This window comes from Balaenoptera acutorostrata, chromosome 10 (genome assembly GCF_949987535.1).
Source record: "Balaenoptera acutorostrata chromosome 10, mBalAcu1.1, whole genome shotgun sequence".
Classification (NCBI taxonomy): domain Eukaryota; kingdom Metazoa; phylum Chordata; class Mammalia; order Artiodactyla; family Balaenopteridae; genus Balaenoptera; species Balaenoptera acutorostrata.
In genome coordinates this window covers 42,608,469-42,623,250 of record NC_080073.1, presented here as the reverse complement: position 1 = coordinate 42,623,250, position 14,782 = coordinate 42,608,469, and the positions used below count along the sequence as shown (strand labels likewise).

Here is a 14,782-nt window from a genome sequence, read left to right as displayed (position 1 = left end):
GTATCAGAAGATTGAATAATAGTTTATTAACATTGTTTTATTTTTCTAACATTAATATATAATTAATATATTCAAGATTTTACACTTTTGCTACAATGATATCAGACAGTATAGTTTCAGCTAATATAGATATACATCAGGATGTTGAAACTTTTTAAATCCATTATTAGTTAGGAAACTTGATTGAAACAACCTAAAGTTACTCTGGTTAACTTAAGCCAAAAAGGAATTGGTCAGAAGAGGATCAGGTTCCTCACATTTGGATGGGAAGGCAGGGGACCCAGGCCCAGGCAGGAATCAGGGAGAACAAGGGCACAGCTGAAACCTTGCCCTAGGAATGGTCTGGTTAAGTCATTGCTGCCCTTGGTGCCAGCATCTCCAGCCTCTCAGTTCTGGTGTGGCATTTAAACCAGTTGACCCTGTGCCTGTAGGTCCCCTCAGTGTTCCAATTGTACTGAGCCTATGATTGGTTACACTATTTGTTTAGCTTCCACAGAGGAGGAGATTGGGATGGGAAAAGCACCCCCTTTCTAGCTTCCATAGTTGGTGGTGGGGCCCTGCCACTCACCCCATCTTGCAATTCCCCTCCCTACCCCCACCCCCAAGAAAGAAGAGACTTCAGGTGCTGGGCAGCTTAAACAATAGAAGTTCACTGTGCAATTGGGGAGAAAGGTTCTGAGGAAGATGCATTGTAGTTAAATGAGGCCGAGGAATGAGTTTTTAACTTCACTCCAATTAGCTAAGTGATGTTGGGCAGCTTGCTAAACCTCTGGGAACCTTTGTGTCCTTATCTGAAGAAAGGGAATTTTGATCACAACGCCAGTCCTATGACTCTATAACCAGAGTCTTCTTTCCAGGAAAAAAATAAAAATATAAATAGGATAATAGAAGCAGGCAGATCTCTAATAAGTGTCTCTTTTAACTTAGAGAATGATAAGCCAAAACTATCTGAAATATGGATGTGGGAAAGCTGGATTTAAGGACCTCTGCTGGAGAGTAGTCATTGCATAGTAGAGTATAGGAATGCGTATGAACTTAGGAGTCAGCTACACCTTGCTGCCAGTGCTTTTTCACTGTTCCACCCCATACTTCTGGAATGACTTAGAGGAAATTTCTGAGACTTGTTTTCTCATCTGTGAGGTGGAGATAATACTTCTTGACTTGTCCTGTTGTGAAGATTAAATGAGGCAACATACATAAAAGTGCCTGCTACATAGGAAGTGTTCTACAAAGGTTACTACTTCCTTCCCTAGATGCCTGGTGATCTGGTTCTGTTGTACTGCTTGCTCTCTGAGACTCTCCCTTGAGTGGAGGGAATTAAATGGGAATTTAATGAGCATTTGCCCAGTTCAAGACACAGTTCTAGGCTCTAGGTCAGGCCCTTTGTGGGGTTTAAAGAAAAACAAGAGAGTTTGCACTTGAATCATAGAGATCACAGGCCAACATTTCTCTATGCCATACTCTGGGAACAATGTGGGATAAGAGTTGTGACCTATGTAATACCAAACTTAGTAGTAAGTTTTTGTTTTGTTTTTACATTTTTACTATAAAATGAAATGCAGATAACCGTATAAAACAAATATATAGCTTTTGAATTATTTTAAAGCAGCCGCCCTTGTAAGTCAAGATAGTGGATCTTGCCAGAGCACTCCAGAAGCCCTCTACATGCCTCATCTCAACATTAGTGCCTCCCTAGCCCCAAAGTAGCTACTATCCTAACTTTTAGATAGTCACGTCCTCACATTTCTCTATAGTTTTATCACCTAAATGTGCCTCCCTAGAGAGTATAGTTTATTCCTACCTTCACTTTTTAAATTTGATGTCTTTCAAGTACTTTAATTTACAGGTTTCCCTCTTTATCCCTTTCTTTTTCTTACAATTTATCAGTTGAAGGACCTGGGCTGTTTGGCCCATAGTTTCCTGGGTTTTGCCGATTGAACACTCATGGGGCAGTTCAACATGTCCCTGTGTTCTCTGGATTTCCTGGCACCTTTTATTACACGAAACACAATGTCTTCTACAAGGGAGCTCAGTGGCCATATTATAATTGAAGTGGATGGGAACATGGAAACTTTGGTACATGATTCATTCATAATTGAGATACCACATGCCATCTTCATAGCAGCTGGTTTCTTTTGAAAGAATTTCTAAGAAAGCCTTATTTTAGATGAAGTTTACATTGCAGTTCTTACCAACTGACTCATTTTTATCTCTCATGCATCTTTAGGATAGTATATCAAAGATCGAATCCCAGAAATCCCATTAACCTCTGGGTTATGCTAAAATTAGTTGTTCGACTTTTCAAGTCTGTGCTGTCAGTAACAGAAACTCCATGTTTCTAATATTTGTTTTGTAGCATTCTTAAAATGTTACATGTATGTGTAGCTCTGCAATCTCATGTTCCATTTATGTCAGCCAGGAAGGGAAAATATGGAGAAACTATGGTTTACCTGAAAGATTTTGGGAATAGGCTCTTTCAGTCAAGTAAATATTCTCCTTAGCTGAGTGTGTTTATAGGTACCTTTACGTATATGGTTAGTTTCCAAGGAATTTGTATCCAACTAAATATATATAAACTACATATGGAATATAATTCAACTTTTCTTCAATGAATCATGATCTTACGCTGCCTTACGGCCACCTCTATGAGTGATTTTTTTAAAATATTTATTTATTTGGCTGCACTGGGTCTTGGTTGCGGCACCAGGGATCTTCATTGCGGCGTGTGGGATCTTTTAGTTGTAGCATGCGGGATCTAGTTCCCTGACCAGGGGTCGAACCCAGGCCCCTTGCATTGGGGGCACAGAGTCTTAACCGCTGAAGCACCAAGGAAGTCCTTATGAGTGATTTTTAAATACCCCAAAAGTCACATTTAAAAATAAACCTGTATTAAATAAATAAATAAATCTGTATCTTTTTTTTTTTTTTTGGACTTTTGTAACTTTCTCTTAAAGCAGAAAGTTTGCAGACTTAAAATCATGGAATTGAGGCCTCTTGAGATCCCTGAGGGAGGGAAAGAGAGGGACACCAATGAAACTGAAAGGCCACCAAGGGGCCCACTGAAGAGCCAGGTTCCTGTTGGCTGTGCCACAGGAGGACAAGGCCACCTGTCCATGGTCAGCAGTGTGTCCGCTGGGACAGGTCTATTGAAACCAGAGCCTTGGCTGATCCAGGTTATTAGAGGTAGGCTTCCTCATCATTATCAGGGAAAAGAGGAGGGGAAAGGGTTGGTTTCTACATTACCTTGGCAGGAGGCCCATTTCTCATTTTTTTTTTTCACTTATTCAAAATACCTATTATGTATCAGAAACTATAGGTGCTGAGTTTATACTGGTGAACAGAACTCTCAGGGAGCTTATAATGCAGAGAAGGAGCCAGACCATCAACAAGCAATCAAACAGACTAGAGAAGAAATGGACCGTTAGGGATGTGGGAAGAGCAAGGAGAATGATAGGGGCACCACTTTAGATGGGGAGACTCAGCAGCCACCGTATAGAGGGTGAGGAAATGGTGTTTCAGGGTAGGAACATAGCATGTGCCAAGGCCATGAGGCAGGCTTGGTATTTTTGAGAAACTGAAAGAAGGCCACTTCTTTTTTTTTAACTTTACAATAAATTTTATTGACTTTTTTTTTTCTTTATACAAAAGGAACTACTTATACACTGTGTGATTGTTGCTTTAATTTTTTTTGAATTTTATTTTATTTATTTTCTTATACAGCAGGTTCCTATTAGTTATCCATTTTATACATATTAGTGTATTCATGTCAATCCCAATCTCTCAATTCATCACACCACCACCCCCACCCACCGCTGCTTTCCCCCCTTGGTGTCCATACGTTTGTTCTCTACATCTGTGTCTCAATTTCTGCCCTGCAAACCGGTTCATCTGTACCATTTTTCTAGGTTCCACATATATGCGTTAATATGCAATCTTTGTATTTCTCTTTCTGACTTACTTCACTCTGTATGGCAGTCTCTAGATTCATCCACGTCTCTACAAATGACCCAATTTCGTTCCTTTTTATGGCTGAGTAATATTCCATTGTATATATGTACCACATCTTCTTTATCAATTCATCTGTCGATGGGCATTTTGGTTGCTTCCATGACCTGGCTATTGTAAATAGTGCTACAATGAACACTGGGGTGCATGTGTCTTTTTGAATTATGGTCTTCTCTGGGTATATGCCCAGGAGTGGGATTGCTGGGTCATATGGTAATTCTATTTTTAGTGTTTTTTTTTTTTTAAACATCTTTATTGAAGTATAATTGCTTCACAATGGTGTGTTAGTTTCTGCTTTATAACAAAGTGAATCAGCTACACATATACACACGTTCCCATATTTCCTCCCTCCTGCATCTCCCTCCCTCCCACCCTCCGCATCCCACCCCCCCAGGTGGTCACAAAGCACCGAGCTGATCTCCCTGTGCTATGCGGCTGCTTCCCACTAGCTATCTATTTTACATTTGGTAGTGTATATATGTCCATGACACTCTCTCACCCTGTCACATCTCACCCCTCCCCCTCCCCATATCCTCAAGTCCATTCTTTAGTAGGTCTGTGTCTTTATTCCCATCTTGCCACTAGGTTCTTCATGACCTTTTTTTTTTTTTTCCTTAGATTCCATATATATGTGTTAGCATACTGTATTTGTTTTTCTCTTTCTGACTTACTTCACTCTGTATGACAGACTCTAACTCCATCCACCTCATTACAAATACCTCCATTTCATTTCTTTTTATCGCTGAGTAATATTCCATTGTATATATGTGCCACATCTTCTTTATCCATTCATCCGATGATGGACACTTAGGTTGCTTCCATGTCCTGGCTATTGTAAATAGAGCTGCAATGAACATTTTGGTACATGACTCTTTTTGAATTATGGTTTTCTCAGGGTATATGCCTGGTAGTGGGATTGCTGGGTTGTATGGTAGTTCTATTTGTAGTTTTTTAAGGAACCTCCATACTGTTGTCCATAGTGGCTGTATCAATTTACATTCCCACCAACAGTGCAAGAGGGTTCCCTTTTCTCCACACCCTCTCCAGCATTTGTTGTTTGTAGATTTTCTGATGATGGCCATTCTAACTGGTGTGAGGTGATACCTCATTGTAGTTTTGATTTGCATTTCTCTAATAATCAGTGATGTTGAGCAGCTTTTCATGTGCTTCTTGGCCATCTGTATGTGCTCTTTGCAGAAATGTCTATTTAGGTCTTCTGCCCATTTTTGGATTAGGTTGTTTGTTTTTTTAATATGGAGCTGCATGAGCTGTTTATATATTTTGGAGATTAATCCTTTGTCCGTTGATCTGTTTACAAATATTTTCTCCCATTCTGAGGGTGGTCTTTTCGTCTTGTTTATGGTTTCCTTTGCTGTGCAAAAGCTTTGAAGTTTCATTAGGTCCCATTTGTTTATTTTTGTTTTTATTTCCATTACTCTAGGAGGTGGGTCAAAAAGGATCTTGCTGTGATTTATGTCATAGATTGTTCTTCCTATGTTTTCCTCTAAGAGTTTTATAGTGTCCGGTCTTACATTTAGGTCTTTAATCCATTTTGAGTTTATTTTTGTGTATGGTGTTAGGGAGTGTTCTAATTTCATTCTTTTACATGTAGCTGTCCAGTTTTCCCAGCACCACTTATTGAAGAGACTGTCTTTTCTCCATTGTATATCTTTGCCTCCTTTGTCTTAGATTAGTTGACCATAAATGTGTGGGTTTATCTCTGGGCTTTCTCTCCTGTTCCATTGATCTATATTTCTGTTTTTGTGCCAGTACCATATTGTCTTGATTACTGTTGCTTTGTAGTATAGTCTGAAGTCAGGGAGTCTGATTCCTCCAGCTCCGTTTTTATCCCTCAAGATTGCTTTGGCTATTCAGGGTCTTTTGTGTCTCCATACGAATTTTAAGATTTTTTGTTCTAGTTCTGTAAAAAATGCCATTGGTAATTTGATAGGGATTGCATTGAATCTGTAGATTGCTTTGGGTAGAATAGTCATTTTCACAATATTGATTCTTCCAATCCAAGAACATGGTATATCTCTCCATCTGTTGGTATCATCTTTAATTTCTTTCAACAATGTCTTATAGTTTTCTGCATACAGGTCTTTTGTCTCCCCAGCTAGGTTTATTCCTAGGTATTTTATTCTTTTTGTTGCAATGGTAAGTGGGAGTGTTTCCATAATTTCTCTTTCAAATTGTTCATCATTAGTGTATAGGAATGCAAGAGATTTCTGTGCATTAATTTTGTATCCTGCAACTTTACCAAATTCACTGATTAGCTCTAGTAGTTTTCTGGTGGCATCTTTAGGATTCTGTATGTATAGTATCATGTCATCTGCAAACAGTGACAGTTTTACTTCTTCTTTTCCAATTTGTATTCCTTTTCTTCTCTGATTGCCATGGCTAGGACTTCCAAAACAATGCTGAATAATAGTGGCGAGAGTGGACATCCTTGTCTTGTTCCTGATCTTAGAGGAAATGCTTTCAGTTTTTGATCATTGAGAATGATGTTTGCTGTGGGTTTGTTGTATATGGCCTTTATTATGTTGAGGTAGGTTCCCTCTATGCCCACTTTCTGGAGAGATTTTATCCTAAATGGGTGTTGAAATCTGTCAAAAGCTTTTTCTGCATCTGTTGAGATGATCATATGGTTTTTATTCTTCAATTTGTTAATATGGTGTATCACATTGATTGATTTGCATATATTGAAGAATCCTTGCATCCCTGGGGTAAATCCCACTTGATCATGGTGTATGATCCTTTTAATATGTTGTTGGATTCTGTTTGCTAGTATTTTGTTGAGGATTTTTGCATCTATATTCATCAGTGATACTGGTCTGTAATTTTCTTTTTTTGTAGTATCTTTGTCTGGTTTTGGTATCAGGGTGATGGTGGCCTCATAGAATGAGTGTGGGAGTGTTCCTTCCTCTGCAGTTTTTTGGAAGAGTTTGAGAAGGATGGGTGTTAGCTCTTCTCTAAATGTTTGATAGAATTCACCTGTGAAGCCATCTGGTCCTGGACTTTTGTTTGTTGGAAGATTTTTCATCACAGTTTCAATTTCATTACTTGTGATTGGTCTGTTCATATTTTCTGTTTCTTCCTAGTTCAGTCTTGGAAGGTTATACCTTTCTAAGAATTTGTCCATTTCTTCTAGGTTGTCCATTTTATTGGCATAGAGATGCTTGTAGTAGTCTCTTAAGATGTTTTGTATTTCTGCGGTGTCTGTTGTAACTTCTCCTTTTTCATTTCTAATTTTATTGATTTGAGTCCTCTCCCTCTTTTTCTTGATGAGTCTGGCTAATGGTTTATCTATTTTGTTTATCTTCTCAAAGAACCAGCTTTTAGTTTTATTGAGCTTTGCTATTGTTTTCTTTGTTTCTATTTCATTTATTTCTTCTCTGATCTTTATGATTTCTTTCCTTCTGCTAACTTTGGGTTTTGTTTGTTCTTCTTTCTCTAGTTCCTTTAGGTGTAAGGTTAGATTGTTTATTTGAGATTTTTCTTGTTTCTTGAGGTAGGCTTGTGTATAGCTATAAACTTCCCTCTTAGAACAGCTTTTGCTGCATCCCATAGGTTTTGGATCATCGTGTTTTCGTTGTCATTTGTCTCTAGGTATTTTTTGATTTCCTCTGATTTCTTCAGTGATCTCTTGGTTATTTAGTAACGTACTGTTGAGCCTCCATGTGTTTATGTTTTTTACGTTTTTTTCCCTGTAATTCATTTCTAATCTCATAGCGTTGTGGTCAGAAATGATGCTTGATATGATTTCAATTTTCTTAAATTTACTGAGGCTTGATTTGTGACCCAAGATGTGATCTGTCCTGGAGAATGTTCCGTGCACACTTGAGAAGAAAGTGTAATCTGTTGTTTTTGGATGGAATGTCCTATAAATATCAATTAAATCTATCTGGTCTATTGTGTCATTAAAGCTTCTGTTTCCTTATTAATTTTCTGTTTGGGTGATCTGTCCATTGGTGTAAGTGAGGTGTTAAAGTCCCCCACTATTACTGTGTTACTGTCGATTTCCTCTTTTATAGCTGTTAGCAGTTGCCTTATGTATTGAGGTGCTCCTATGTTGGATGCATATATGTTTATAATTGTTATATCTTCTTCTTGGATTGATCCCTTGATCATTATGTAGTGTCCTTCCTTGTGTCTTGTAACATTCTTTATTTTATCTGATATGAGTATTGCTACTCCAGCTTTCTTTTGATTTCCATTTGCATGGAATATCTTTTTCCATCCCCTCAGTTTCAGTCTGAATGTGTCCCTTGGTCTGAAGTGGGTCTCTTGTAGACAGCATATATATGGGTCTTGTTTTTGTATCCATTCAGCAAGCCTGTGTCTTTTGGTTGGAGCATTTAATCCATTCATGTTTAAGGCAATTATCGATATGTATGTTCCTTTGACCATTTTCTTAATTGTTTTGGGTTTGTTTTTATAGGTCCTTTTCTTTTCTTGTGTTTCCCACTTAGAGAAGTTCCTTTAGCATTTGTTGTAGAGCTGGTTTGGTGATGCTGAATTCTCTTAGCTTTTGCTTGTCTGTAAAGCTTTTGAATTCTCCATCAAATCTGAATGAGATCCTTGCTGGGTAGAGTAATCTTGATTGTAGGTTCTTCCCTTTCATCACTTTAAGTATATCATGCCACTCCCTTTTGGCTTGTAGAGCTTCTGCTGAGAAAGCAGCTTTTAACCTTATGGGAGTTCCCTTGTATGTTATTTGTTTCTTTTCCCTTGCTGCTTTCAATAATTTTTCTTTGTCTTTAATTTTTGCCAGTTTGATTACTATGTGTCTCGGCGTGTTTCTCCTTTGGTTTATCCTGTATGGGACTCTCTGCCCTTCCTGGACTTGGGTGGCTATTTCCTTTTCCATGTTAGGGAAGTTTTCGACTATAATCTCTTCAGATATTTTCTCTGGTCCTTTCTCTCTCTCTTCTCCTTTTGGGACCCCTATAATGCGAATGTTGTTATGCTTAATGCTGTCCCAGAGGTCTCTTAGGCTGTCTTCATTTCTTTTCATTCTTTTTTCTTTATTCTGTTCTGCAACAGTGAATTCCACCATTCTGTCTTCCAGGTCACTTATCCGTTCTTCTGCCTCAGTTATTCTGCTATTGATTCCTTCTAGTGTAGTTTTCATTTCAGTTATTGTGTTGTTCATTTCTGCTTGTTTGTTCTTTAATTCTTCTAGGTCTTTGTTAAACATTTCTTGAATCTTCTCAATCTTTGCCTCCATTCTTTTTCCGAGGTCCTGGATCATCTTCACTATCATTATTCTGAATTCTTTTTCTGGAAGGTTTCCTATCTCCACTTCATTTAGTGTTTTTCTGGGGTTTTTATCTTGTTCCTTCATCTGGTACATAGACCTCTGCCTTTTCATCTTGTCTATCTTTCTGTGAATGCGGTTTTTGTTCCACAGGCTGCAGGACTGTAGTTCTTCTTGCTTCTGCTGTCTACCCTCTGGTGGATGAGGCTATCTGAGAGGCTTGTGCAAATTTCCTGATGGGAGGGACTGGTGGTGGGTAGAGCTGGCTGTTGCTTTGGTGGGCTGAGCTCAGTACAACTTTAATTCACTTGTCTGCTGATGGGTGGGGCTGGGTTCCCTCCATGTTGGTTGTTTGGCCTGAGGCGACCCAACACTGGAGCCTACCCGGTCTCTTTGGTGGGGCTAATGGTGGATTCTGGGAGGGCTCACGCCAAGGAGTACTTCCCAGAACTTCTGCTGCCAGTGTCCTTGTCTCCACAGTGAGACACAGCCACCACCACCCCCAACCTCTGCAGGAGACCCTCCAACACTAGCAGGTAGGTCTGGTTCAGTCTCCTATGGGGTCACTGCTCCTTCCCCTTGGTCCCAGTGAGCACACTACTTTGTGTGTGCCCTCCAAGAGTGGAGTCTCTGTTTCCCCCCATCCTGTTGAAGTCCTGCAATCGAATCCCACTAGCCTTCAAAGTATGATTCTATAGGAATTCTCCTCCCGTTGCTGGACCCACAGATTGGGAAGCCTCACGTAGGGCTCGGAATCTTCATTCCAGTGGGTGGACTTCTGTGGTATAAGTGTTCTCCATTTGTGAGTCACCCACTCAGCAGTTACGGAATTTGATTTTATTGTGATTGTGCCCCTCCTACCATCTCTTTGTGGCTTCTCCTTTGTCTTTGGTTGTGGGGTATTTTTTTTGGTGAGTTCCAGTGTCTTCCTATCGATGATTGTTCAGCAGTTAGTTGTTGTTCTGGTGTTCTTGCAAGAGAGAGTGAGAGCACCTCCTTCTACTCCGCCATCTTGAACCAATCTCTTTGCTCTGACTTTTTTTTTTTTTGATGTATAGTTGATTTACAATATTATGTTAGTTTCAGGTGTATAAGGTAGTGATTGAAAATTTTTATAGATTATACTCCATTCATAGTTATTATAAGATATTGGCTATATTCCTTGGGCAGTGCAATATATCCTTGTAGCTTATTTATTGTATACATAATAGTTTGTACCAAAAGAAAGCCACTTTAATTGAAGTAATGAACAATCAGGAACCTGAAGCAGGACTTTTACCACCTTCTCAAAAGTCAGTTTTCACTCAGGCAAATACTGAAACATAATGGTCCTTTTGGGCAACTTTACTTGACCCATAAAGCATTTTGTATATCCTATGGAAAGCCATCTCACAAGCACAGATGTTGGAATATATGTATGGCATTGACACATGTTGATCTGCTTATTTTACTTAAAACTAGCAACTCTGGTTTTCCTTGATCCTGCTCTGGGAGATTGGGCAATACGGTTTCATCAACATCATGAATTGGCTTAAGTATAGGTCATGCTGAATTATCAAGTTTCAAAACTTACCTAAAATATTTCTGAATCTTTGTCATCAGCTATTTGGTTTTTGTGGATCTCCTTTCCAAATGACCAGGTAGACTATAAAATACCCACGGTTTCTAATTGATGACATTTCCTCATAAAAAAACATTTTTATCTTTCATGATTAATGGTCCGGAAATGGGAGAACCCTAGAATCATTTTGTTGAAGATGACCTATAAACATGAGCTGGGTAGTTGGGTCTCTGCACAAGGATTATGCCAAGTGTCACACAGCTAGGTTCCTATTGGTAGCAAAAAGGAAGGGGACCTGCCTTTACTGAGCCTTAGTGTGACGTTGCGTTAAAAGGACAGCTTGAGCTCTTCACTGAGGCTTTCCAGTGCTCTCCTTTTCCTATTTTGCACACACGTCTGGTTTCTATTTTAATATTAGTGTAACTCCGTTCCCTCTTTCCTTTGCTTTTCTCTCAAGGTTGACAGCCCCATGGCAGGAAGGCTCACCCTGTTATTGATTGGTCATTGCACCCTAATGTGGGCTGGGCAGGCACTCTTTAGTTGCTTCTTTTCCCTTCCTTTCTTTTCTTTTTGGAACTTTTCTTTCCTCACCCACCCACTTCCTATGACTTTCCTTCTCCTCTGTGGTCCACCCCCCCCAAATCTGTTATATCTCTCCCTACTTTTCACTCTGTTACTTTTCTTCCCTACCCTCCCACTATTTTTCTTTTCCCTTGATTCACTTCCACAACCCGTGTCCCATCTTCTTTGATGCTAATAGCATTTGGCATTGCATTTTGATCAGTTACCCAACTAATAGCAGCAGGCTCCATGTGTGCATTATTTAAACTTCATTTTAGGGACTCTGGCACATCCTGCTTTGTGTATGCCCAAGTCTCCAATGCCTAGATGAGGTCCTTGTGTTTAGGGTTGGGGAATTAATACATTCCTAGGGATAAACAAATGAATGAACACATTGCTGGTCAACTTGATGGTGTCCATAATCCACAATTTCTGCCTCAGAAGAAATTTCTGGATCTTGAAGCTTGCAGGCTCTCCCGAATAAATGAGGATGGATGGATAGATAGATGACAAGTATAGAAAATGCTCTGTGTTGTTTATCACACAATAGAGTAAGTCTCTGCACTGTAGGCAAAAGAATGCGGTTAGTAAGGTCTGGGTTTTAGTCCTGACTTGTCCTTTCCTGCAGGCTTGCATGAGAAAGCTATACCCTTTCACAGTGTGGGCTCATTAATCTGAAAGTGAGCTACCTTACCCAGAGGGTGTGAGAAGAGATGTGTGTAAAAGCACTTTATGAATTACAAAACACTACACAAATAAAGCATCGTTATGTTGCCTGTATTAGTCATAATGCAATTAGGAATTTAAAATTGGACTCTTATTATAAATATATGATTTACTTTTAAACTTACTTGTTGAAAGAATGTACCTCATCTTCAAATAAAGGGATGGCATGAGCTTCAGACCATAGAGAATAGTTTATTGAAAAGCCTCCCTTTTGTAAGATTTTAGGATTAAAATTAGATAACGATGAGAATAAATGTGTGCTTTTAATAGTAAATGTTACACAAATCAATGTGATGGCTTCCCTTATGCTAATTTTTATTTTTTTAATAAACTTATAATGTTCTATATATGATACAGTTGAGTGGTAGAATAGCCATACCTGTGAATGACTTATCTTAGGGTTTAAAAATTCATAAACTTGAACTTCTTTTGTTTAGGTCCCAGGCTGTGGAGGAGAATGCACTAACCACATCCATCAAAGATGTTAATCGTGGTTTCTCCTTGTTAATTTTCTTCTCTCTCTGAAACCTTGGCCCACTGAAAATAGAGAAATGAATGAAACCCATCTCACTAAATTGAGTCATGATGAGTGCATCTGTGTGACCTTTGCTGGGCCCCTCTGATTGACAAGTGAAGGAGAAAAGGGCTAAATCCTGAACCTCCTTCAGTGTCCCCAGTTCTCCCACCTTAGCGAGCCCCAGATCACTTGCTTTGTCTTAAGTAAGCTGTGTGCTTCTACCTCTCCATTCTCCTTTCATTCCTACAGCCCATGCAGGACGCGCTGGCAGACCTTCCAGAATGGTACGGAATAAAAGGCATGCAGGCCCACTGGATCGGGGACTGTGTGGGCTGCCATTTGGACTTCACGTTAAAGGTGATCGAGCAAGAGCATCTCCAGCAATTAATGCTTAGAAACCCCCTTCTGCATTTTTAGAACTCTTTGAAGAGACCAGCAACTTGAGACTCTGCAGCAGTGCTATCCAGTAGAAAGATACTGAGAGTCACATATGTAATTTCAAATTTCTAGTAGCCACATTTTTTAAAGTGCAAAGAAACAGGTGAAATTAATTTTAATAACATATTTTATTTAACTCATTACATCCAAAATTTTCATTTCAAGATGTGATCACATAGAAGACCTTTGCTTCTCCACCAGGGTGAGGGATGCGGGTCTCTGAGCCACCTGGCTACTGTATGTGGAATGTCTTCTGTATTCTCTCCCTTGCCCAATATTTTATCATGAAAGTGTTTCCATCTCCATTCCTGGACCCACCTGAAAATGAGACATCTCCGGAGGGAACACTCTCAGTCCTGCAGGTACAGGGCCATGTGACTGTGCCTCTGAGGCCCCACGACTGGCTCCATAGGTGACACCTAATTGGCACTCAGTCCATAGTGTGGGCTTTTAGTTCTGGGCCCCAAGCGCTTCGCACATCATTGGCACTTTGTGAGCACATTTGAATGTGTGAAGGAAGGAGGATCTGGCCTCTCTGTGTCCTCTGTGTCTGTCACATAGTTGGCGTTCAGTTGGTGCCTAATGTTTGACTCTTCCTTGAAAGGCATTTAACCAGCCCTAGGAGCACTCATTCTTGAGCTCAGCTCAGGCTGTCCTTTCTTTCCTATTCAAAATGGAATTAGTCTCAGTGTCTTTTTCTGGTTAGAAATGTTGATGCCTTTATTTGTAACTTAAATCCTGGAGGAAAGTATAGCTCCTTTCTCAGGACAAATAACATTGACAGTTATTATTGATTTGTGAACAAAGGAGCCAAGAACCGGGGAAGGCATCCTTCTGAGCATGCTTTGACCCCCTTTGATTTGGGGCCCCCAAGTACGCCTGGTTGTGGACACTGGAGAGGCCTCCTGAAAGAGGAGCTGCGACCCTCTTCTCTCTTGCCCTTTCTGCCCCTGCCAGGGACCACCTCAGGTCCCCACATCCCTGTGGCTATGGTCAGAAGCTGTCACCACTGTCTGGGATTGGGGAGGGGTGGGGGGAAGGGATATGGCTGGGGAGCACAGCAGCCCAGAGGGAGGACTGAGAAATGAAATGACTCTGCTTCCCCCCTGCCAGGTTGATGGGCAAGTCACAGGAGAAAAGCTGAGCGCCTACACAGTCACCCCTGAGGCCGTTTACGGCACCTCCCACGTGGCCATCTCTCCCAGCCACAGACTCTTACATGGGCACAGCTCTCTGAAGGAAGCCTTTCAGAAGGCTCTCATCCCTGGCAAAGGTGAGTTGGCAAGTTAAGGTTAAGACGGGGGCATTATGCCTTATGTTTCACAGAGTTCACGGTCCTTTCACATATGTCATCTTGTGTGATCTGTTATTCTCCTTGGCCTAACTTTTCATGTTTTGATTTTAAAACATGAGGATCAGAAAGAACTTTGAAAATGTTAAGTTACTTTGAGTTACTAGTTTGTCCGCTTCTTAAGTTTTTGTTTGAAAGCTCAACTCTTTCCCTTTAAATATAATCTAGATTTAAAGCTCTTTTCTGATAGGAATAGAATCTGGTACTTAATTTATAATTTTATCATCAAATAAAACTATATTGACAGGGACAGGAAGGAAGCCAGTGACAATTAGAGGAAACATTTTCAGTAACTTAATTTTAGTATCTTTAAGAATTCACACAGTGATCTGAGGAGACAAGCAGAGTCCTGCTCAATACAGG

The 14,782-nt window shown here is 40.0% G+C and overlaps 1 protein-coding gene across 3 annotated transcripts in view; it reads left to right on the top strand.

Annotated features, from left to right (window-relative positions):
- The window catches only part of LARS2 (leucyl-tRNA synthetase 2, mitochondrial), a 268,263-nt gene that overhangs the window by 193,672 nt on the left and 59,809 nt on the right, over positions 1 to 14,782 (top strand). For all 3 annotated transcript variants that reach the window (XM_007168883.2, XM_057554822.1, XM_007168882.2), the window contains 2 exons: positions 12,880 to 12,987; positions 14,182 to 14,341. In XM_007168883.2, the coding sequence (XP_007168945.1) occupies positions 12,880 to 12,987; positions 14,182 to 14,341 (268 nt within the window). The remainder of the gene's footprint in view (positions 1 to 12,879; positions 12,988 to 14,181; positions 14,342 to 14,782) is intronic.